Source organism: Salvelinus namaycush, chromosome 17, assembly GCF_016432855.1.
Source record: "Salvelinus namaycush isolate Seneca chromosome 17, SaNama_1.0, whole genome shotgun sequence".
Classification (NCBI taxonomy): domain Eukaryota; kingdom Metazoa; phylum Chordata; class Actinopteri; order Salmoniformes; family Salmonidae; genus Salvelinus; species Salvelinus namaycush.
In genome coordinates, this window is record NC_052323.1 from 17,910,380 (window position 1) to 17,934,295 (window position 23,916).

At 42.1% G+C, this 23,916-nt stretch overlaps 2 protein-coding genes across 2 annotated transcripts in view; both read right to left on the reverse strand.

Moving 5' to 3' along the window:
* LOC120062128 (carnosine synthase 1-like) overlaps positions 1-5,873 on the reverse strand; it is a 39,836-nt gene extending 33,963 nt beyond the window's left edge. The window contains exons 1-2 of the mRNA XM_039011937.1: positions 5,663-5,873; positions 4,828-4,984 (exon numbers count right to left, since the gene is read on the reverse strand). Coding sequence (XP_038867865.1) covers positions 4,828-4,984; positions 5,663-5,873 — 368 coding nt within the window. The remainder of the gene's footprint in view (positions 1-4,827; positions 4,985-5,662) is intronic.
* Positions 5,874-9,190: 3,317 nt separating this feature from the next.
* Positions 9,191-23,496, reverse strand: LOC120062035 (transcription initiation factor TFIID subunit 3-like). Its single transcript, XM_039011840.1, has 11 exons — positions 23,293-23,496; positions 22,632-22,693; positions 22,406-22,533; positions 15,364-15,527; positions 15,089-15,247; positions 11,991-12,120; positions 11,812-11,885; positions 11,474-11,696; positions 10,317-11,111; positions 10,132-10,223; positions 9,191-9,949 (listed from the first exon to the last, which is right to left on the reverse strand). The coding sequence occupies exons 1-11, from the start codon at positions 23,407-23,409 to the stop codon at positions 9,914-9,916; spliced, it is 1,980 nt and encodes a 659-aa protein (XP_038867768.1). The 5' UTR covers positions 23,410-23,496; the 3' UTR covers positions 9,191-9,913.
* Between the last annotated feature and the right edge of the window lie 420 nt (positions 23,497-23,916).

Here is a 23,916-nt window from a genome sequence, read left to right on the forward strand (position 1 = left end):
AGGGGTAAAGTGATTATGATAGATAATAAACAGAGTAGCAGCAGCGTATGTGAAGAGTGTGAAGGAATGTGTGTGGTAGCAGTGTGGTAGCAGAGAGAACAGTCTATGACTTGGGTGACTGTAATTTTTAAAAATGTTTAGGGCCTTCCTCTGACACTGCTTAGTATAGAGGTCCTGGATGGCAGGAAGCTCAGCCACAGTGATGTACTGGGCTGTACGCACTGCCCTCTGCTGAGCAGTTGCCATATGCAGCCGGTCAGGATGCTCTCGATGGTGCAGTTGTAGAACTTTTTGAGGATCTGTGGGCCCATGCCAAATCTTTTCAGCTTCATGAAGGGGAATCGGCATTGTCGTATTGGGACCATTTAAAAAAAAAAACTTTATTTAAAACCTCTTATGGCTGCAAGCCCGAGGTCGGTACACCTATGACAACATCCCCCACCCCCCCCACACTGATTAGCATCGCTAGCATAGCGTCACAATTAAATAGTAGCATCTAAATATCATTAAATCACAAGTCCAAGACACCAAATGAAAGATACAGATCTTGTGAATAAAGCCACCATTTCAGATTTTTAAAATGTTTTACAGGGAAGACAAAATATGTAAATCTATTAGCTAACCACGTTAGCAAAAGACACCATTTTTCTTTGTCCACCATTTTTTCTCTCCACCAGTAGCTATCACCAATTCGGCCAAATAAAGATATTGATAGCCACTAACCAAGAAAAAACCTCATCAGATGACAGTCTGATAACATATTTATTGTATAGGATAGGTTTTGTTAGAAAAATGTGCATATTTCAGGTATAAATCATAGTTTACAATTGCACCCACCATCACAACTCGACTAGAATAAATACACAGAGCAACGTGTATTACCTAATTACTAATCATAAAACATTTCTTAAAAATACACAGCTCACAGCAATGGAAAGACACAGATCTTGTGAATTCAGACAATATTTCAGATGTTCTAAGTGTTTTACAGCGAAAACACAATAAATCGTTATATTAGCATACCACATGTGCAAACGTTACCAGAGCATTGATTCTAGCCAAAGAGAGCGATAACGTAATCATCGCCAAAATATATGAATTTTTTCACTAACCTTCTCAGAATTCTTCCGATGACACTCCTGAAACATCATATTACAACATACATATAGAGTTTGTTCGAAAATGTGCATATTTAGCCACAAAAAACCGTGGTTATACAATGACAAAACTAGCAAAACTAGCCTGAAAATGTCGGGCGCCATATTTGACAGTGATCTTGTCTCATGATTAACTATTCATAAACTTGACTAAAAAAATATAAGTTGGACAGCTATCGAAAGACAAATTAGTTCTTAATGCAATCGCTGAATTACATTTCTAAAATTATCCTTACTGTGCAATACAGGGTTCGCCAAGCGAAGCTATACCAAAGAAAATGGCGGAATACGCGTTTAAAATTTTTCGACAGAACAACGATTTATCATCTTAAATATTTCTTACTATGAGGTGATCTTCCATCAGAATCTTGGGCAATGTATCCTTTCTTGGGTCTAATCTTCTTTTGGTCGAAAGATGTCCTCTTGTCCGTCGAAATGCCCACTAACGTTCGACCGGTACTGGAAACGTGCCCAAAGCTTCAAAGTGCATCACTAAGAATTGCCTCAAAATCGCACTAAACGGATATAAATTGCTATAAAACGGTTTAAATTAACTACCTTATGATGTCTTTAACACCTATAACGAGTAAAAACATGACCGGCGAAATATTACTGGCTAAACCCAAGCTTGGAAAGAGAGCAGGTCCAACGTCCATCGTGCGTCAGGCGCAGCAGGAAAAGAACGGTACATCCGGTCTTTGGCGTTTTATACAGGCCCTGATTGCGCAATCGACTCCATTCAAATTGTCACCTCTTACTGACATCTAGAGGAAGACGTGGGCAGTGTTTGTATCCTCATAGGATTTACAGGGACTTTAAAACTGACCTGGGACCAGAGGCCAACATTTCTGAAATCTCACTCCATATCAGGAAAAGTGCTGTAGAATGAGTTCTGTTCCACTCAGAGACATAATTCAAACGGCTATAGAAACTAGAGAGTGTTTTCTATCCAATAATAACAATAATATGCATATTGTACGAGCAAGAATTGAGTACGAGGCCGTTTGAAATGGGCACCTTAAACAGAGCTACTCAATACTGCCCCTGCAGCCATAAAAAGTTAACTAGGCAAGTCAGTTAAGAACAAATTCTTATTTTCAATGATGGCCTAGGAACAGCGGGTTAACGGATAACTGCCTTGTTCAGGGGCAGAACGATTTCTACCTTGTCAGCTTGGAGATTCGATCTGGCAACCTTCCGGTTACTAGTCCAACGCTCTAACCACTAGGCTACCTGCCACCCACTATGGTGGTCTGCTTGAAACATGCAGGTATCATAGATTGGAACAGGGAGAGGTTGAAAATGTGGTCTTAGTGCCAGCATCGGTTTGTGGTGGTTAATAGACAGCCACGAAATATATAGATGAAAACTCTCTCGGTAATGCACGGAAAACCCAGCTAACTATATATTATCCATGTCCTGGTTCAGCCACGACTCTGTGAAACATAGGATATTATCGTTTTTAATGTCCTGTTGATAGGATAGTCTCGAACGGAGCTCATCCAGTTTATTCTCCAGTGATTGCATGTTCGCTAGTAGAACAGAGGGTGAAGGTGGATTATCCACTTGCCGACGCAGTCTCGCAACGCAAACGGCTTTTCGACCTCTGTAACGGCATCTCCTCTTCATACGAATGATGGGGATTTGGGCTTGGTCTAGGAATAGCAGTATATCCTTCGCGTCCGACTCCAGTTCAAGGTTATATCTGTTCTGATATACAGAAGCTCTTTTCGGTCATAGGAAACGATGGCGGAAACATTATGTACAAAACAAGTAAAAAATTGCGCAAAAAAACACACAATTGGACAGGAGCCCGTAAAACGGCGGCCAGCACCTCTGGCGCCAATCTTTCATATTCAGGGTATAAACCTTCAAACTTATTTTTCGATAATATAGACATTAGTTTAGATTAGGTTCTAACTTTTCTTTGGACATTTCAAAATGGATTAACAATTTTACTTTTCCCATTACATGATTGCGCATGAATTACCTTTTACACTACGACACATCTGTTTGGTGATTAGGCTTACGATAGTGTTCTGCCCTGGAACTTGTTATTGAATGGCATCTGAAAGCAAAAGTAGCCTATTGTATAGCAGATGATTAGGATGAATTATTCCTCCATGGTTCTGACCTGCTCGTTGTGCATTGCCTTGTATCAATCTGGCTGAACTCACCTTTTTCATATGCTCGCCTCTTGAATTGAACTCTGAACCGCTGCCCTGACGACCAGCTTTGTGGCGGACTGCATTCAACCTAAACATTTCATATATCTACCAATCTATCCGGTTTAATAAGTTAGATAGCTAAGTTGATAAGACATGAGTTTGTTAACGTCACATTTTACCAAGAGTTGTTGACGTTATCTGTCTTGTTTTGCACACTTTGTACAAAATAATAAAATGCAGTACTACAGGATATTTCTTAACGTAGCTCTTTATTAGCTAGCTATAACTGGCATGTTCACGTATCGCCAACCAGGATCAAACTGACCATCACCTAACCATTTGGGTGGTCTTAACCAATCATAGCACAGTATGATATGGCGGTAAAATGCATCCAATTATAATTCAGTATGTTTACACATATGAATATTACATCCCCCTTCTTTTAAAACAAAAGAAAAATGTTTACATATTCTAAGCATTTCTTTTGAAAACATGCTCTGCAGTTTGAACTCAAGGTAAGTAACCATTTATATTGCATACTATACCAACTGAATCAACATAGACTCTGAAACAATAATCCAACATACTGTTACTTTTCAAACAAGGGATTCTCAGCAACTCAGCTTTCACTGTAGAAATAACATCTTAACATTTCAAACAAATACAATACCAAAGCATTTCAAGTGAACTTTCAATAACAAGTTTACAGTCTGGAACTCTTTTAGGGCAGCGATCCGCCCACACCCTTTGACATTTCACAGGTCTAGGACAGCTCTGGGCTTGACCTCTCTTCCTGACCTTGTGCGATATGATGCTGAGCATGCTTCTGTGTCAGTCAACAGTTCTTGTGGTGTTGCAGGTAAGTATGGTGTATGTTGTGCTGTGTGTGTGTTTAGTCCATCACGTTCTCTTTCAGGGGAACAGTTCATCTCATCAGTGTGTTGTTCTTTTGTGTTCAGTAGGTGACGGCGATTGCGGCGGTACACGTGCGGACGTGATATGAACGTTCAGTGTCAGCTGGCTGGATGACGACTGCTGGCTTCCAGAGGCCATGCTCTTGGATTCTAACTGACTCCCCGTCGATCAGTGGTGGCAGTGGTCTAGCTGACCTGTCGTAGTATCGCTTTTGTTGTTGTTGTCTCTGTGCACGTTTTCCATGCATTTCCTTGTAGCTGACGACCTCAGGTTGCAGCTGCTGGTTGGTGCTGGGAAGGATTGAGCGAAGGCTGCGGCTCATCAACAGCTGGGCTGGTGATTTGAAGTTGTCAACTGGAGTGTTGCGGTATTCAAGGAGACTGAGGTAGGGGTCTCTCTTGTCTGCTTTTGCTTTATCCATGAGTGATTTAGCAATCTGCACTGATTTTTCAGCAAGGCCATTACTTTGAGGGTAATGCGGGCTTGTGGTGACATGTGTGAACTCCCATGCTTTTCTGAAGGATTCAAACTCATTTGATTTGTAACAGGCCCCATTGTCAGATATTAAAGTCTCTACAATGCCATGCCTGGCAAAGGCTGCTTTCAGCTTGTGTATCACAGCTGCAGATGTGGTGCTGTGAAACTTGTCGAGTTCGAAGTATCTGCTGTAGTAGTCCACTGTTACGATGTAGTCCTCGTTGTTCCAGGTGAACAGATCGGTTGCCACGACCTGCCAGGGTCGGTCTGGGATACAGTGAGGTAACATTGTCTCTTTGGTGTTTGAGGGGCGTCGTTCAAGACATATGGCGCATTTACCAACAATGTCCTCTATTTGTTTGCACATTCCGGGCCAGAACAAAATGTCCCGTGCTCTCTGTTTGCACTTTTCCATGCCCATGTGTCCAGCATGGATCTTTGTCAAAATCTCTTCTCTGAGACAGGTAGGAATAATGATTTTCTCTCCTTTGAAAATTATTCCGTTGATCTGTGATAGTTCATCACGATGGTTCCAGAATTCTGAGACGCTCTGAGGGCATTTTCTCCTCTCCTCAGGCCATCCATCCTGTATGACTTTCCTCAGCTGTGCGAGTTGTGAGTCCTTTTCTGTTTCTGCTTGGATCGCCTTCAGTTTTGTGTCACTAACTGGTAAGTTGCTGTACACAGTGTGCACTTGCATGTCCATGCCTTCACTGAGGCTGCTGTCCTTATAGGTAAGAAACTTCCTGGAGAGCGTGTCTGCGACAGAGATGTCTTCGCCTGGACGGTGAGTGATTGTGAAGTCGTATTTTTGTAGTTGAAGGATCATTCTCTATAGCCTTGGCGGGGCTGCGGCTAGTGGTTTCCTCATGATTGACTCAAGGGGCTTGTGGTCGGATTCCACAATGACTTGTCGTACATATATGTACTGATGGAAACGTTTACATCCGAACAGAATGGCGTAGAGCTCCTTTTCAATTTGAGCGTAGTTGATTTCACAGTCTGTGAGAGATTTGGAAGCGTAGCCGATGGGCTTTCCTTCTTGCAGTAGCACTGCACCTAGTCCATACTTCGACGCGTCCACTTGGAGTCTGAGCTCTTTGTTGGGGTCGTAGTAGGCAAGGATTGGTCCTGGTTCTCTCGCTTCTGACACCATGTCTTGTTTTGCACACTTTGTACAAAATAATAAAATGCAGTACTACAGGATATTTCTTAACGTAGCTCTTTATTAGCTAGCTATAACTGGCATGTTCACGTATCGCCAACCAGGATCAAACTGACCATCACCTAACCATTTGGGTGGTCTTAACCAATCATAGCACAGTATGATATGGCGGTAAAATGCATCCAATTATAATTCAGTATGTTTACACATATGAATATTACATTATCTTCTTCATCGGTAGAATAGTCAAAAGTAATGTTTTTAGACAAGGTACGAGATGATGGTGATAAAGTGGGCCAGCTGTAAAGTGCTTCAGGAGTGCTTCAAGATAAAGCTATTGGCACCAGTGCCTCCAACCTACTGCAACAAAATGCACTTAAAAACAAACTGTAGAAAAATATGACTTTTAATTCCATTAAAAATACAGTAGAAAAGTAACATACTTTCTGACCATGAAACTTTTCGAAAAATGTTCTTAGTCCTAATATCTTTAAAATATTTTTCAACCTCATGATTCTCTTACCATTTAAGTTATGCATTCATCACTAGGGTGTAAGGGTAAAACAAGGGCCCCTTGGTTTCATTGGTATTTTGAGGTTCATTTGATCTTTAGGATCGGCTATATGTATTCACCACGTAAGACATACAGCAGCAGATGCTGTCCTAGCCCAATAATGGACCAAAGTAGCCTAACGTTACTCCTTATAGTTCAAGGACCTTTACGTGTTCTGTTTAAAGGGCAAATTGGCTCTGGCAGCCAAAACAGCATCTAAACGGAAATCGATTCTCAATTGCGGTACGGTCGTAGAAACATAAATCCCTCTACTTTCATATCATACCAAAATAATTTCACAAATGGAAAATACACACTTACTGTACACTGTTTTAACCGGTATTAACACAGCCGACAGTATTTTTCAGTGACAACACGTTTGTGGCGTCTGCCTTCCGTTTACACACAGGTGTTCGGAGACGCAGATAGCTAATTAGTACAGGTAGTCTGCTCTGTCTTCCGTCTGTTTTCCGTAAACAAGCACTGTAACATGGAGAAATGGCTGTGTTGGAACCTTAACCCTATAAAGGTGTTTAGTATATTTTTTTCTCACTGATATGAATATATACGCTACTGTTCAAAAGTTTGGGGTCACTTAGAAATGTCCTTGTTTTTGAACGCAATAAAATAATGTTTTATTGCTTCTTTAATCAGAACAACAGTTTTCAGCTGTGCTAACATAATTGTAAAAGGGTTTTCTAATGATCAATTAGCCTTTTAAAGTGATAAACTTGAATTAGCTAACACAACATGCCATTGGAACACAGGAGTGATGGTTGCTGATAATGGGCCTCTGTACGCCTATGTAGATATTCCATAAAAAAAATTGCCGTTTCTACACAAAAAATGTGCTTTTCCTTCAATAACAAGGACATTTCTAAGTGACCCAAAACTTTTGAACGGTAGTGTACGTTCCTTATGTTTCAAAATTCGTACCGCAAGCAATGCATGTTCACGTTCAGAAAGAGCGTCGGGGCTCTATATCAGTCAGTTAAAACCTTTTCTCAATAGGGGGTGCTGTTTTCACTTTGTAAAAATTTCGTTCCCAAATTAAACTGCCTCGTACTCAATTCTTGCTCGTACAATATGCATATTATTATTACTATTGGATAGAAAACACTCTCTAGTTTCTAAAACCGTTTGAATTATATCTGTGAGTAAAACAGAACTCAAGTTGGAGCAAACTTCCTGTGAGGAAGTGAGAAATCTGAAATCAGGCAGGCTGTTCTGGGGTCAGTTTATTAATTTGCATGTCTTCTATTGGTCGAGATGCACTGCATACGCCTTCCCCTAGATGTCAGCAAATAGTGAGAATTGGAATGGAGTTGCTAGGCAGATCTGAGGCCATATAAATGGTCTTGGAACGTGGGGTGCAGACTTTTCAACATTCGCCATGACGCAAGACAGACCTCAGGATGGCGTTCTGGAAAGCTCCCGTTATAGGCCTTAGATATATCCGGCTCTGATTTTGTTCGATATAGGTGTTAAAGACATCATAATGTTGTTATTTTAAACCGAGTTATATCAGTTTATATCAGTATATTGCGATTTTCTGATATTTCTTTGTGCTGCGTTATAGTGAGTTGGGCACGTCTGGGCCACATGGCTAATGTTTACTGCTAATTCCAAAGTTGAAGGCGACAATCTACAACCGAGCAACGATTCTTTTGGACAAAGGACAACTTGCCCAAGATTCTGATGAAAGCTCATCAAAAAGTAAGAACTATTTATGATGTTAATTCGTTGTTCTGTTGAAAAATGTAAAACTCCTATTCCGCAATTAATTTCGGTGCGGTCTCGCTTTAACGCACGCTGTATGTCGTAGTAACGTTAATTTTAAAAATCTAACACAGCGGTTGCATTAAGAACTAATGTATCTTTCATTTGCTGTCCAACCTGTATTTTTTAGTCAAGTTTAATTTAGTTAAGTTAATGATTAGATTAGGTGCCTCTCCCAAGATTTCTCCCGACATTTTGTTGGCAGCTTGGCTACTATTCTCATTGTATAACCACAATTTGTGCCGCTAAATATGCACATTTTCGAACAAACTCTATATGTATTGTGTAATATGATGTTATAGGACTGTCATCTGAAGAAGTTTGAGAAGGTTAGTGAAAAAATTAATATCTTTTGCTGGTTTATTCGTTATCGCTATTGTTGGCTTGAATCAATGCTGTTGTGTGGTTGGCTATTGTAGTAAGCTAATATAATGCTATATTGTGTTTTCGCTGTAAAACACTTAAAAAATCTGAAATATTGGCTGGATTCACAAGATCTTTGTCTTTCATTTGCTGTACTCTGTGTATTTTTCATAAATGTTTTATGATGAGTATTTAGGTAATTTACGTTGGTCTCTGTAGTTATTCTAGTTGCTTTGGTGAGAGTTGTGATGGTGGCTGCAATGTAAAACTATGATTTATACCTGAAATATGCACATTTTTCTAACAAAACATATGCTATACAATAAATATGTTATCAGACTGTCATCTGATGAAGTTGTTTCTTGGTTAGTGACTATTTATATCTTTATTTGGTCGAAATTGTGATAGCTACCTATGCAGGAAAAAAATGGTGGAAAAAAAAAGTTGTGTCTTTTGCTATCGTGGTTAGCTAATAGAAATACATATTGTGTCTTCCCTGTAAAACATTTTAAAAATCAGAAATGATGGCTGGATTCACAAGATGTGTATCTTTCATCTGGTGTCTTGGACTTGTGATTTAATGATATTTAGATGCTAGTATTTACTTGTGACGCTATGCTAGGCTATGCTAGTCAGCTTTTTTACTGATGGGGGTGCTCCCGGATCCGGGATTGTGATGAAGTAGAAGGCTCTTAACAAAACTCCCCCGGTCAGAAGATACTATCATCAATTGGCGCTAAAGGTAGTTAGCGGCTATGAATGGGCTAATGCTATAGTAAACTTGACATTTTCTTAAAACGTTCTGTTTTTCACTATCACACAAACATGCAAGGAAACGTCATAATTAAAATGTACGGTAACATAGATAGCTGCAGCACATCACATAGTATGCAAAACAGCAAACTGTACAATCATTTTTTGGGGGGATAAACTAATAAAAACAATGTTTTAACTTCAATAAAATGCATTTAATACAGTATACAATGTTATAAAAAAAATCTAACAAGTCCCCAGGGCCCGGTTTTTCTAAAGTTATCTATCTGGATTTCGCCTATCGGATACAATTAAATGCATAGAAATAGAATGAATAGTACAGACAAATCATTGACTTGAATGGGGACTTCTGTTCTATTCATTTTATTTCTATGCATTTCAACCTCTCCGATAGGCGAAATCCAGATAGATAACTTTTGAAAAACTGGGCCCAGTTGATTTGGTCTAGGGAGACCATTGTGTGGACAGACAGTCTTTACCATTATTGCTCTACTACCATTTAGGTAGAATCCTGGGTCCAGGTCCACACTTGACACAGCCCCATTGTAGGTGATCTTCATCTCTAAAGGCCTGACTTACTCTTAGATGATTTATTTTTCTGAGGAGAACAAAAACAAAAACATTTAAGGCTCTGTATATTGCAACAGTTAGAGGTCTGAGGACTAAGGCATGCAGTGAGCAGTATAAACATGCTGGAATTCAACGACAAGAAAGAGCATGTGTGTCTGTCTTGCTACTACTTCTACACCTTGGTAAAGATGAGGATGATCGCTTCCTTACCTTTCTAGGAGGGGTCTTTGTGGATGCCTGTACAGGGGTGACCGGAGTCTCAGGCACTGCAATCTCCACTGAGAGTTTCAGCTTTTTCTTCTCTGTAGAGAGTTTAACACACATTAAACAGACACTCTTCAGTGTAAAGTTATTTTGTTGTCTGAGACAAGGATTTTAGAGAAAGAGTCACTCACTTTTCTTCTTCTCTGTTGGAGGATCAGGCGTTCCTGTGGTGGATGGAGGTAGTGGGTCAGTTTTAACGCCATTCCCTTTAGTCTTGTTCTTGTCTTTTTCCCGTTTCTTCTCAGTCTCATTGTCCCTGCTCATCTTCTCCTGTTTCTTCTCAGTCTCATTGTCCCTGCTCATCTTCTCCTGTTTCTTCTTTCTTTCCTTCTCTTTTTCTGCCCCATTCTCCTTAGTCGTCTTCTCCTTTTTCTTCTTCTCTGGTTCCGTCTTCTCCTCTACAATCTCCTTTTTCTTTTTCTTCTTCTTGGGTTCTGGTAGATTCTTATCTGCTTTAGCCTTACTAATGTTCCCATTTTTCCTCTTTCCTTTCTTGGCTGTCTGTTTTCCATTAAGTGTTGTGGTAGAGAGCATGGAGGGTGGCTGTTTGTCTGCTACAGCTATTAGGTCAGCTGTATTATTGTTGATCTCCTCTGCTTGGCGTTCAGGGGATGGGGAGGGAGGTGCTGACTTGGCTTTACTGTCTTTTGCTGGTGTCTTGGTCTTCCCATTCTCCTCAGCCATGGCTTTTTTTTCAGTTGTAGCTTTGAACTTTTTAACATGACCAGCCTTTTTCACTGCAGCGTCAGCCTTGGGTTTTGGTGTTTTCGTTGCAGATTTGGCCCTGGGATTGGGGGGTGTTTCCAGTGCAGATTTAGCCCTGGGCTTCCTCGGTGCTCTTGTTTTCTTTGCTGCTGAGGCAGGTGAGGTGGGAGCAGGTGGAGCATTCAGTGCAGTGATGGCGTCTATTTTGGCAATATCAGTGTCTGTGGACAGAGAGGTAGGTCGACAGTAAATAAACAACATGGCTAACATAGACCTACTATGAACACCTCCTATACTTTATGTAAAATACATCATGCAGATGAACTGTCAACACCTACTGTACTTTATGTAAAATACATAATACAGTTCTGTTTATATTGACATAATGAAGTTATTAAAGGGTGATGCTGTCTGTCTTATGGCTGTTATGATTTTAAATCCTTTACCCACTCTCTGACTCACAACCCTCTCCATCCTCTCATTTTCCTCCTGCTCTCTTCTTGTCTCTCCCTCCCCCTCTCTCTCCCCTCTGCTCCTCCCCTCCTCCCCACTCTCCCTCCCCTCTCTTTCCCCTCTCTCTCACCTGACAGTTCCCGTGCCAGTTTCTTCCACTTCTCCACATCCAGTTCGGTGTCAGAGTCTGAGTCAGACTCGTCTCCCCCAGTAGGAGGAACAGGAGGGGTCTGAGGCATGGCGATCATGACAGTCTCCGCCTGTGGAGGGGAGGGCTTCTTCCTCTTGTCCTTAGCGGGCATGTCCCCTGGTTTCTCTTCACATCTCTTCCTCTTGGCTGATGAAGCTGAGGCCTGAAACCAGGGTTAGTAAGAATAAGTCAGTTAGGGGCAGTTATCTAGCTAACAGTATGTGGTTCACCATGTGCATGTACAGATGAGAAAAGTCAACTTAGAGAGTTATCTGTACCTGTGCTTTCTTTGTTGCTGTTGCTGTCTTGTCTTTTGTGGTCACCTTCTTTCGTTTTGGTGTGGCTGGGGCAGCTACATACAAGGGAAAGAGACAAACCTACATTAACTTACACCACCATCAATGCAGAACACACATAGGGCCACATGCAGTTTGTTTGGAATAACTGGAATCCTTACTAGACGGTGCCTTGCTTGGAGTAGCAGCAACCACTGGTTTAGCTGGGGTAGCAGGAGTGGCTTTTGTCTTGGCTGTTGAACTTGGTTTTGGTTGCTTCACTGGTGTAGCTTTAGTTGTGGCAGCTGTTGTCTGAATCAGTGTAAAGACAGATACAACAGTGAAGAAATGTGTTAAGAAAACTAATTATGAAGATTATTTCGCACTACACAGGGATATACAGTGCCCTCAGAAAGTATTCAAACCCCTTGACTTTTTCCACATTTTGTTACGCAACAGCCTTCTGTAAAATGGATTAAATAAATAAAAATCTCAGCAATCTACACACAATACACCATAACGACAATGCGAAAACAGTTTTTTCGAAATTTTTACAAATGTATTACAAACAAACAGAAATACCTTATTTACAAGTATTCAGACCATTTGCTATGAGACCCAAAATTGAGCTCAGGTGAATCCTGTTTCCATTGATCATCCTTGAGATGTTTCTACAACTTTATTGGAGTCTACATGTGGTAAATTAAATTGATTGGACATGATTTGGAATGGCACACACCTGTCTATATAAGGTCCCTCAGTTGACAGTGCATGTCAGAGCAAAAACCAAGCCATGAAGTTGAAAGAATTGTCCGTAGAGCTCCGAGACAGGATTGTGTCTAGGCACAGATCTGGGGAAGGGTACTAAACAATGTCTGTAGCATTGAAGGTCCCCAAGAACACAGTGGCCTCCATCATTCTTAAATGGAAAGTGTTTGGAACCACCAAGGCTCTTCCTAGAGCTGGCCGCCCGGCCAAACCGAGCAATCGTGGGAGAAGGGCCCTGGTCAGGGAGGTGACCAAGAACCCAATGGTCACTCTGACAGAGCTCCAGAGTTCCTCTGTGGAGATGGGATAAACTTACAGAAGGACAACCATCTCTACAGCACTCCACTAATCAGGCCTTTATGGTAGAGTGGCCAGACAGAAGCCACTCCTCAGTAAAAGGCACATGAAAGCCCACTTGGAGTTTGCCAAAAGGCACCTAAAGACTCTCAGATATTGAGAAACAAGATTCTATGGTCTGTTGAAACCAAGATTGAACTCTTTGGCCTGAATGCCAAACATCATGTCTGGAGGAAACCTGGCACTTTCCCTACGGTGAAGCATGGTGGTGGCAGCATCATGCTGTGGGGATGTTTTTCAGCGCAGGGACTGGGAGACTAGTCTGGATCGAGGCAAAGATGAACTGCGCAAAGTACAGAGAGATCCTTGATGTACTGCTCCAGAGCGCTCAGGACCTCAGACTGGGGTCGAAGGTTCACCTTCCAACAGGACAACAACCCTAAGCACACATCCAAGAAAATGCAGGAGTGGCTTCGGGACAAGTCTCTGAATGTCCTTGAGTGACCCAGCCAGAGCCTGGACTTGAACCCGATCGAATATCTATGGAGACCTGAAAATAGCTGTGCAGCTTCGCTCCCCATCCAGCCTGACAGAGCTTGAGAGGATCTGCAGAGAAGAATGGGAGAAAGTCCCCAAATACAGGTGTGCCAAGCTTGTTGCGTCATACCCAAGAAGACTCAATGATTTAATCGCTGCCAAAGGTGCTTCAACAAAGTACTGAGTAAATAAATAAATAAATTTGCTAAAATGTCTATACCTCTTTTTGCTTTGTCATTATGGGGTATTATGTGTAGATTGATGAGGGAAAAAACTATTTAATACATTTTATCATAAGGCTGTAATGTAACAAAATGTGGAAAAAGTCAAGGGGTCTGAATACTTTCCGAAGGCACTGTACACTACATGACCAAAAGTATGTGGACACATGCTCGTCAAACATCTCATTCCAAAATCATGGGCATTAATATGGAGTTGGTCCCCCCTTTGCTGCTATAACAGCCTCCACTCTTCTTGGAAGGCTTTCCACTAGATGTTGGAACATTACTGCAGGTTCTTGCTTCCATTCAGCCAAGAGCATTAGTGAGGTCAGGCACTGATGTTGGGCAATTAGGCCGGCGTTACAATTTATCCCAAAAGTGTTCGATGGGGTTAAGGTCAGGGTTCTGTTCAGGCCAGTCAAGTTCTTCCACAACGATCTCAACAAACCATCTGTATGGACCTAGCTTTGGTGCACGAGGCCTTGTCATGCTAAAACAGGAAAGGGCCTTCCCTGTTTGTCTATGGAGATTGCATTGCTGTGTGCTTGATTTTATACACCGGTCAGCAACAGGTGTGGCTGAAATAGCAGAATCCACTAATTAAAAAAGAAAAGAAAAAAAGAAACAGGTCTGCTTGTCGGGGAGGATGTCTGCTACAAAGACAGAGCACTCAACCCAACTGTCAATCAATGTATCAATGCATCAATCTTCCATCCATCCATGTGATTATTTTGCAGTCTATTTTTTGTCTACTTTCATGTTATGTATCCTCTATTATTTCTTACAACCGACAAGAACTCTTGTAATCCCCACATGTTTTAAGATGACCGCAATCATCCCTGTTCCTAAGAACTCTAAGGCTTCATGCCACAATGACTACCACCATGTAGCACTCACTTCTGTAATCATGAAGTGCTTTGAGAGGCTGGTTATGGCATTTTTCTACTCCACCATCCCAGCCACCTTAGACCCACTGCAATATGCATACCTCCCCAACAGGTCCATAGATGACGCAATTTCAATTGCTCTCCACACTGCCCTCACTCACCTGGGGTGGGGGGCACCCCCCCCCCCCATCCACATTGATGGGGCGGCAGTGGAGCAGGTAGACAGCTTCAAGTTCCTTGGTGTCCAAATCACTAAAGACTTAAAATGGTCCAAACACACACGCACAGTCCCAAAGCAAGCAGAGTGTGCAAAGCTGTCATCAAGGCAAAGGGTGGCTACTTCGAAGAATCTTTTTGTTTGTTTAACACTTTTTTAGTTAATACATGATTCCATATGTGTTATTTCATAGTTTTGATGTCTTCACGATTATTCTATAATGTAGAAAATAGTAAAAATAAAGAAAAACCCTTGAATGAGTAGGTGTGTCCAAACAAAAGGCATTTCCCTGTACTTGTGCATGTGACATTAAGACTTGAAACATCTGTATCTCCATCCCCCTCCTATTTCACCTGTGGAAGCAGACTCTGGCTCTCATCTTCACTCCCTGAGCTGCTGTCACTGTCTGAGCTCTCTGCTGGTTTCTTGTTCAGGGTCAATGGAGTGACCGCTGACCTGGCCTTGACCTTTGCAGCTGGAACATGATTGGCTTTGGGTGTCACAGGGATTTTCTTTAAACAGTGGGGGAGAGGAACAGAGCACCATCATTAACAGGAAGAATATCTCACTTTGACATCATGACCTTCTATCAGTGTTAACCTCTGAACTGACCAGTGTGATTCCTCACCTGTGGTGGTGTCTCCTCACTCTCTGAGTCTTCAGAGACCTCTGAGCTGTCAGACCCAGAGCTCTCCCCCATTGTGGCCTTTCCTCCAGAGGTGCTCTGCACTAGAGCCTTGCCCTTAGCTGGTCTGGCAGTAGCTGGGCTCTGATGCTTTGGGATCTGGGAGCCTGGAAAGACAGATATCCTCAGAGTTAAAGAACATGACATACATGATCTTCGGGGCTCTAATTCCGGCTGGCATTAAGGCGGCACCAGTGTCAAACGCACCTTCTTGGCAATTCCGACCCGATAAAGCCAGTGCTCTGCTATTTTCAAACTGTTGGATTGGTAATTTACCTATCTTCTATCAGCTAGTACAGTGGTTCCCAAACTTTTTATAGTCCCGTACCCCTTCAAACATTCAACCTCCAGCTGCGTACCCCCTCTAGCACCAGGGTCAGCGTACTCTCAAATGTTTTTTTTGTTGCCATCATTGTAAACCTGCCACACACACACTATACGATACATTTATTAAACATAAGAATGAGTTTGTCACAACCCGGCTCGTGGGAAGTGACAAAGAGCTCTTATAGGACCAGGGCACAAATAATAATCAATAGTTTTGCTCTTTATTTAGCCATCTTACATATAAAACCTTATGTGTTCATCAAAAATTGTGAATAACTCACCACAGGTTAAGGAGAAGGGTGTGCTTGAAAGGATGGAGAGAGTCTCAGTCTTAAATCATTTCCCACAGACAGTCTGTGCCTGTATTTAGTTTTCATGCTAGTGAGGGCAGAGAATCCACTTTCACATAGGTATGTGGTTGCAAAGGGCATCAGTGTCTTAACAGCGCGATTTGCCAAGGCAAGAAACTCTTGAGCGCAGCCCTATCCAGAAATCTTGCAGTGGCTTCTGATTCAATTTTCACAGAACTGCTTTTTGCAATTTCGATGAGGCTCTCTTGTTCAGACATCGGTAAGTGGACTGGAGGCAGGGCATGAAAGGGATAACGAATCCAGTTGTTTGTGTCACGCCCTGGCCTTAGTATTCTTTGTTTTCTTAATTATTTTAGTTAGGTCAGGGTGTGACATGGGGAATGTATGTGGTTTTTGTAGTGTCTAGGGTGGTTGTAAGGTTTAGGGGGTTTATTAGAGTAGTTGGGTTTATGCTTAGTATAGAAGTCTAGCTGTGTCTATGGTTGAGTGTATGTTTCTAGGTATGTCTATGGTTGCCTGAGTGGTTCTCAATCAGAGACAGATGTTTTTCATTTGTCTCTGATTGGGAGCCATATTTAAGGCAGCCATAGGCATCATGTATTTGTGGGTAATTGTCTATGTCGATGTTCTATGTTGTGCACTTAGTCCTTGCTTAGCTTCACGTTCGTCTGTTTGTTGTTTTTGTTTCGTTTTTTCCTTCTTTAATAAAGAGAAGATGTATTTTCCACGCGCTGCATGTTGGTCCTCACTCTCTCCAAAAGACGATCGTGACAGTTTGTGTCATCCATTTCGGGAAAGTACCTGCGTAATTGCACACCCAGCTCACTCAGGTGCTATCACATTTGACATTGTCCTTAAGCTTGAGTTCATTTGCACACAAAAAATCATACAATGATGGAAAGACCTGTATGTAGTCCTTGTTAATTATGACAGTGAAGAGTTCCAACTTCTTAATAATAGCCTTAATTTTATCCTGCACATTGAATATAGTTGCGGATAGTCCCTGTAATCATAGATTCAGATCATTCAGGCGGGAAAAAACATCACCCAGATAGGCCAGTCGTGTGAGAAACTCGTCATCACGCAAGCGGTCAGGCAAGTGAAATTATGGTCAAAGTAAAGAAAACTTTAAGCTTGTCTCTCAATTCAAAAAAACGTGTCAATACTTTGCCGCTTGATAACCAGCGTACTTCTGTATGTTGTAAAAGCGTTACATGGTCGCTGCCCATATCATTGCATAATGCAGAAAATACACGAGTTCAGGGGCCTTGCTTTAACAAAGTTAACCATTTTCACTGTAGTGTCCAAAATGTCTTTCAAGCTGTCAGGCATTCCCTTGGCAGCAAGAGCCTCTCGGTAGATGCTGCAGTGTACCCAAGTGGGGTTCGGAGCAACTGCTTGCACGCACGTTACCACTCCACTATGTCTCCCTGTCATGGCTTTTGCACCATCAGTACAGATACCAACACATCTTGACCACCAAAGTCCATTTGATGTCACAAAGCTGTCCAGTACAATATAAATGTTTTGTTTTTAAATGTGAATTACATTTTTATTTGGCGTACCCCCGACGGCATTGCGCATACTGCAGTTTGGGAATACGTGGTGTAGTGTATACAAAAGTATGTGGACACCCCTTCAAATTAGTGGATTCGGCTATTTCAGCCACACCTGTTGCTGACAGGTGTATAAAATCAAGCACACAGCCATGCAATCTCCATAGACAAACATTGGCAGTAGAATGGCCTAACTGTAGAGGTCAGTGACTTTCAACGTGGCACCGTCAAGGGATGCCACCTTTCCAACAAGTCAGTTCATCAAATTTCTGCCCTGCTAGAGCTGCCCATGTCAACTTTAAGTGCTGTTATTGTGAATTGGAAACGTCTAGGAGCAACAACGGCTCAGCCGCAAAGTGGAAGGCCACACAAACTCACAGAACGGCACCGACGAGTGCTGAAGCTTGTAAAAAACGTCTTTCCTCGGTTGCAACACTCACTCCCGAGTTTCAAACTGTCTCTGGAAGCAATGTCAGCACAAGAACTTGACTAGCCTGCACAGAGCCCTGACCTCAACCCCATCACACATCTTTGGGATTAATTGGAACACCGACTGCGAGCCAGGCCTAATTGCCCAACATCAGTGCCCGACCTCACTAATGCTCGTGGCTGAATGGAAGCAAATCCCCGCAGCAATGTTCCAACATCTAGTGGAAAGTCTTCCCAGAAGAGAGGAGGCTGTTACAGCAGCAAAGTGGGTACCAACTCCATATTAATCCCCATGATTCTGGAATGAGATGTTCGACGAGCATGTGTCCACATAGTTTTGGTCATGTAGTGTATCTTTATCAAGATAGACTTTGTGAGCCTTGAGACATAAACATATCTCTTCACATATCGCTTCACAAAATCAATTGCTCATTAATGTCCATTCCTTTCCTCCACAGTCCTCAGATATAGATCTCCATCTGTGTAGATATTGTAAACCTTCATACGTCAAATTAATTCTGCATCAATTCCTTTCCTTCACCGTCTTAAAAATTCCTTAAACATCCGGTATTTATCAGGATAGACTTCACAAGCCTTGAGTCATGAATATATCTCTTCAGAATACCAATTTCACATCCTTATCTGTTCCTTTGACTCACAGTCCAAAAGACAAGTCTTGTTGCATAGCTGTATCTCTCTGTCTCAGACCCATCTCAGACCTTGCTTTCCCAATGAGCACAAGACGTTGAAAAGATGTCGAAAAGACATTGGAAATACATATTTTGGTTGAAAACCAAACCATCTTTTTGACACATTTTGCTCACTGGGTTATCTCTATCAGTACACAGTAGTAATGATGAACCTTCCTTCAGACTCACATCTCATTGAGATTGTTAGCAGTTGATGTTATTCTTCAATAACACAAACTCCAAAGCAAATCAGAGAGAGAAAAATAGGTTTATTTGAGAAGGACAAATCATAGATGTTATGCTGGGAGATAGATGTTCAGTCTCCCCTGTCCTCAGCTTTTCTCCACAGAACAAAGGAACAGGATGCCATTTATAACCCCCCACCCTAGCCTGGGGATGACCAATCAGATGTCCTTGCAGTACAACTGGGCCAATGGCCAAAGAACACGTATCCTGCTCCAGACTCAATATACAGACCAATGAAAACGTGGCACACGTAGCTCTGAGTCCAGGACTGACATTCCACAGATTCTACAGATGTTGAACCAAAGACCAACTATTTACATTGACAATTCCCTATTGACCATTAGTACTCTTGTCATCTCATCCTCTGCGTTGTGTATTTATTTTCAAAAAATTCTTATAAGATGAATAGAGGATGATTGAGGATCCCAGTCCTATTGATGGGTCACCAACACTCTGAGACTGAGACAGAGAAGGTGACAGAGGGAATAGAGCTGCCATACTCTCTGACACGCCTTGCTATTATTCTCATCTAACTGGAGATGTTTTGTTTCTGCTCCTGGTGCTCTGTGACAGACTGGGTTGATGTGATGTCTCTGCTCCTGGTGCTGTCTGTGACAGACTGGGTTGATGTGATGTCTATGCTCCTGGTGCTCTGTGACAGACTGGGTTGATGTGATGTCTATGCTCCTGGTGCTGTCTGTGACAGACTGGGTTGATGTGATGTCTCTGCTCCTGGTGCTGTCTGTGACAGACTGGGTTGATGTGATGTCTCTGCTCCTGGTGCTGTCTGTGACAGACTGGGTTGATGTGATGTCTCTGCTCCTGGTGCTGTCTGACAGACTGGGCTGATATATCTGTTCCTCGGCGTACACATCACTAACCAAATTAAATGGTCCACCCACACAGACCGTGTTGTGAAGAAGGCGCAACAGCGCCTCTTCAACCTCAGGAGGCTGAAGAAATTTGGCTTGGCCCCTAAGACCATCACAACTTTTTACAGATGCACCATTGACAGCATCCTGTCGGGCTGTATCACCGACTTGTACGGCAACTGCACCGTCCGCAACCGCAGGGCTCTCCAGACAGTGGTTCAGTCAGCCCAACACATCACTGGGAGCACACTGCCTGCCCTCCAGGACAACTACAGGACTCCAGCCCCCTAGATACGGCCTGTTCACCCCGCTACCATCCAGAAGGAGAGGGCTGTACAGGTGCATCAACGCTGGGACAGAGACACTGAAAAACAGCTTCATCAGACTCTTAGATAGTCGCCACTAGCCGGCCTCCGTCCAGTACCCTTCTCTGAACTTTAGTCACTGTTACTAGCCGGCTACCACCTGGTTACTCATCCCTGCACCTTAAAGGTTGTCGCCCAATGTACATCGACATGGAACACTGGCCACTTTAGTCATGTTTACATACTGTTTTACACACTTCATATGTATATATTGTATTCTAGTCAAGGCCATATATACAGTTGAAATCGGAAGTTGACATACACCTTAGCCAAATACATTTAAAAACTCGGTTTTTCACAATTCCTGACATTTAATCCTAGTAAAAATTCCCTGTTTTAGTTATGTTAGGCTCACCAGTTTATTTTAAGAATGTGAAATGTCAGGCTGTGACATAACAAAATGTGGAAAAAGTCAAGGGGTCTGAATACTTTCTGAAGGCATTGTACACTATATGACCAAAAGTATGTGGACACCTGCTTGTCAAACATTTCATTCCAAAATGATTGGTTGTTTACTTTGGATGTAGTCTCCTATAGTGTATGTCTGACACTACAGTTACAGTGGGGCAAAAAAGTATTTAGTCAGCCACCAATTGTGCAAGTTCTCCCACTTAAAAAGATGAGAGAGGCCTGTAATTTTCATCATAGGTACACTTCAACTATGACAGACAAAATGAGGGAAAAAAATTCAGAAAATCACATTGTAGGATTTTTTATGAATTTATTTGCAAATTATGGTGGAAAATAAGTATTTGGTCAATAACAAAAGTTTATCTCAATACTTTGTTATATACCCTTTGTTGGCAATGACAGAGGTCAAACGTTTTCTGTAAGTCTTCACAAGGTTTTCACACACTGTTGCTGGTATTTTGGCCCATTCCTCCATGCAATTCTCCTCTAGAGCAGTGATGTTTTGGGGCTGTTGCTGGGCAACACGGACTTTCAACTCCCTCCAAAGATTTTCTATGGGGTTGAGATCTGGAGCCTGGCTAGGCCACTCCAGGACCTTGAAATGCTTCTTAGCCACTCCTTCGTTGCCCGGGCGGTGTGTTTGGGATCATTGGCATGCTGAAAGACCCAGCCACGTTTCATCTTCAATGCCCTTGCTGATGGAAGGAGGTTTTCACTCAAAATCTCACGATACATGGCCCCATTCATTCTGTCCTTTACACGGATCAGTCGTCCTGGTCCCTTTGCAGAAAAACAGCCCCAAAGCATGATGTTTCCACCCCCATGCTTCACAGTAGGTATGGTGTTCTTTGGATGCAACTCAGCATTCTTTGTCCTCCAAACACGACGAGTTGAGTTTTTACCAAAAAGTTATATTTTGGTTTCATCTGACCATATGACATTCTCCCAATCTTCTTCTGGATCATCCAAATGCTCTCTAGCAAACTTCAGACGGGCCTGGACATGTACTGGCTTAAGCATGGGGACATGTCTGGCACTGCAGGATTTGAGTCCCTGGCGGCGTAGTGTGTTACTGATGGTAGGCTTTGTTACTTTGGTCCCAGCTCTCTGCAGGTCATTCACTAGGTCCCCCCGTGTGGTTCTGGGATTTTTGCTCACCGTTCTTGTGATCATGTTGACCCCACGGGGTGAGATCTTGCGTGGAGCCCCAGATCGAGGGAGATTATCAGTGGTCTTGTATGTCTTCCATTTCCTAATAATTGCTCCCACAGTTGATTTCTTTAAACCAAGCTGCTTACCTATTGCAGATTCAGTCTTCCCAGCCTGGTACAGGTCTACAATTTTGTTTCTGGTGTCCTTTGACAGCTCTTTGGTCTTGGCCATAGTGGAGTTTGGAGTGTGACTGTTTGAGGTTGTGGACAGGTGTCTTTTATACTGATAACAAGTTCAAACAGGTGCCATTAATACAGGTAACGAGTGAAGGACAGAGGAGCCTCTTAAAGAGGAAGTTACAGGTCTGTGAGAGCCAGAAATCTTGCTTGTTTGTAGGTGACCAAATACTTATTTTCCACCATAATTTACAAATAAATTAATTAAAAATCCTACAATGTGATTTTCTGGATTTTTTTTTCTCATTTTGTCTGTCATAGTTGAAGTGTACCTATGATGAAAATTACAGGCCTCTCTCATCTTTTTAAGTGGGAGAACTTGCACAATTGGTGGCTGACTAAATACTTTTTTGCCCCACTGTAGTTAGATGATTGGAGATAAAGGCTGTACCTTTAACAGGTTTTGTTTCTTCCTCTGCTGAACTCCAGCTCTCTGTGCTGCTTTCAGGGTCTGCTTGACAGTTCTTTTTTAACTTGGAAGAATCCGGTTCTGTTCCCTTTTTTGAGCTCTTGGAAGTACTTAAGAACACAGTTGAATGTTAAAATCAAACCCAATGCAATCAATTTATCAGACAAAATAATGGCTGGAATTTTAAGAAAAAGTATAGGCTACTCACTCTCCGAACCATTTATTGTAGATCTCCAGTAGTGATGTTGACAAGGCTTCTGGTTCTCCACCCTATAGAAAAAATAAAGACTGACAAAATCAAACACAGGGAAATCTAGCTAGCTACATAATGAAAACAAGAAACTACACAGCAGAGTTCAATCTATTAGTGTAATCTCCATGTATAATCTACAGCCTCTACCAAGAGGTCTGGACCTTCATGGCACTGGCACAGTAGTGTAGAGAGCATATAGCAGGGGTCCCCAATTAGATTCAGCCGCGGGCCGATTTTTCCTTGAGCGGATGGTCTGGAGACCGGAACATAGTTATAAATAATTTTTACACTGCAAATTGACCGCAAGAATCCCCAAAATATATAGCATTGGACAAAAACAGAATCATTTCAAGCCTTGTTTACATTGGGATACGATCACATATGACTCTCTACTTGTGTACTTGGGAACAGGGTTCAAATAAGCAGGCGCGGGCTGCCTATTGGGGAACCCTGCAATTGATTATTGTTGCATAGACTCTTGTTCAAGCGTCGCTCCGGCTGTTCCTCCTAGCTACACTGTTACAACTATTTTATTACATCGTAACACGTTTCCTAAGGAGAATGATAGCGCTAATGTTACAATGTATTAAGCAGGAAACATAATAGATATATCGACCTTCTTCACATGCTTCTTGAGTTCTTCTGCAGCTTTCTGGAAGCCGTTCTCTTTTAAATACTGGTAGATCAAATGGTTCAATTTTTGATTTGAAGCATGCTCCTTCCTTAAATACATATTCAGACGTTAACACAAACACAACAAGATAACGTTACATTTTAACTAATTTAATAAACTCGGCCACATCGGTGTGCATGCTTTCATTCTTCACATCGGGCATGGTAAACTTTCAACTTTGGCCCATGAGTGTCTATCCGCCCAAGACCGTGTGCATGATGGGAATTGTAGTGCTGCCACTGCGGATGCACTGATTGGGTATTGTCCACTTTTCCCAACTTTATGCAAAGTCATATCGAGTGTTTCCCATGATGAATTTGACGCTGTGTGACCCAACGCTGGAGACGATGGCTGACAAGAATACTACGATGGAACGAATCATAACGAATCATGCAAAAAATTTTTTACAGTTGAGAGGATTATGTTAGTTAATGTAGAGACAAATGGTTATGCATATTTTTCTGTCACAAAGTTAATTTACGAAAATCGCTATTTAGCAAGCTAGCTAACTAGCCAACATTAGCCAGCTATAGTAGCTGGCTAGCGGTATGGGTGTTGTGACAAGCT

Excerpts from the sequence above, each read along its gene's own strand:
- LOC120062035 (XM_039011840.1), bottom strand. The coding sequence starts at position 23,409 with ATGTATTTAAGGAAGGAGCATGCTTCAAATCAAAAATTGAACCATTTG. Across the intron at positions 10,224-10,316 it reads TCCAACAGAGAAGAAGAAAA|AGAAGAAAAAGCTGAAACTC; the intron begins GTGAGTGACTCT and ends AACTCTCTACAG. Across the intron at positions 9,950-10,131 it reads CAAAGACCCCTCCTAGAAAG|AAAAATAAATCATCTAAGAG; the intron begins GTAAGGAAGCGA and ends TGTTCTCCTCAG.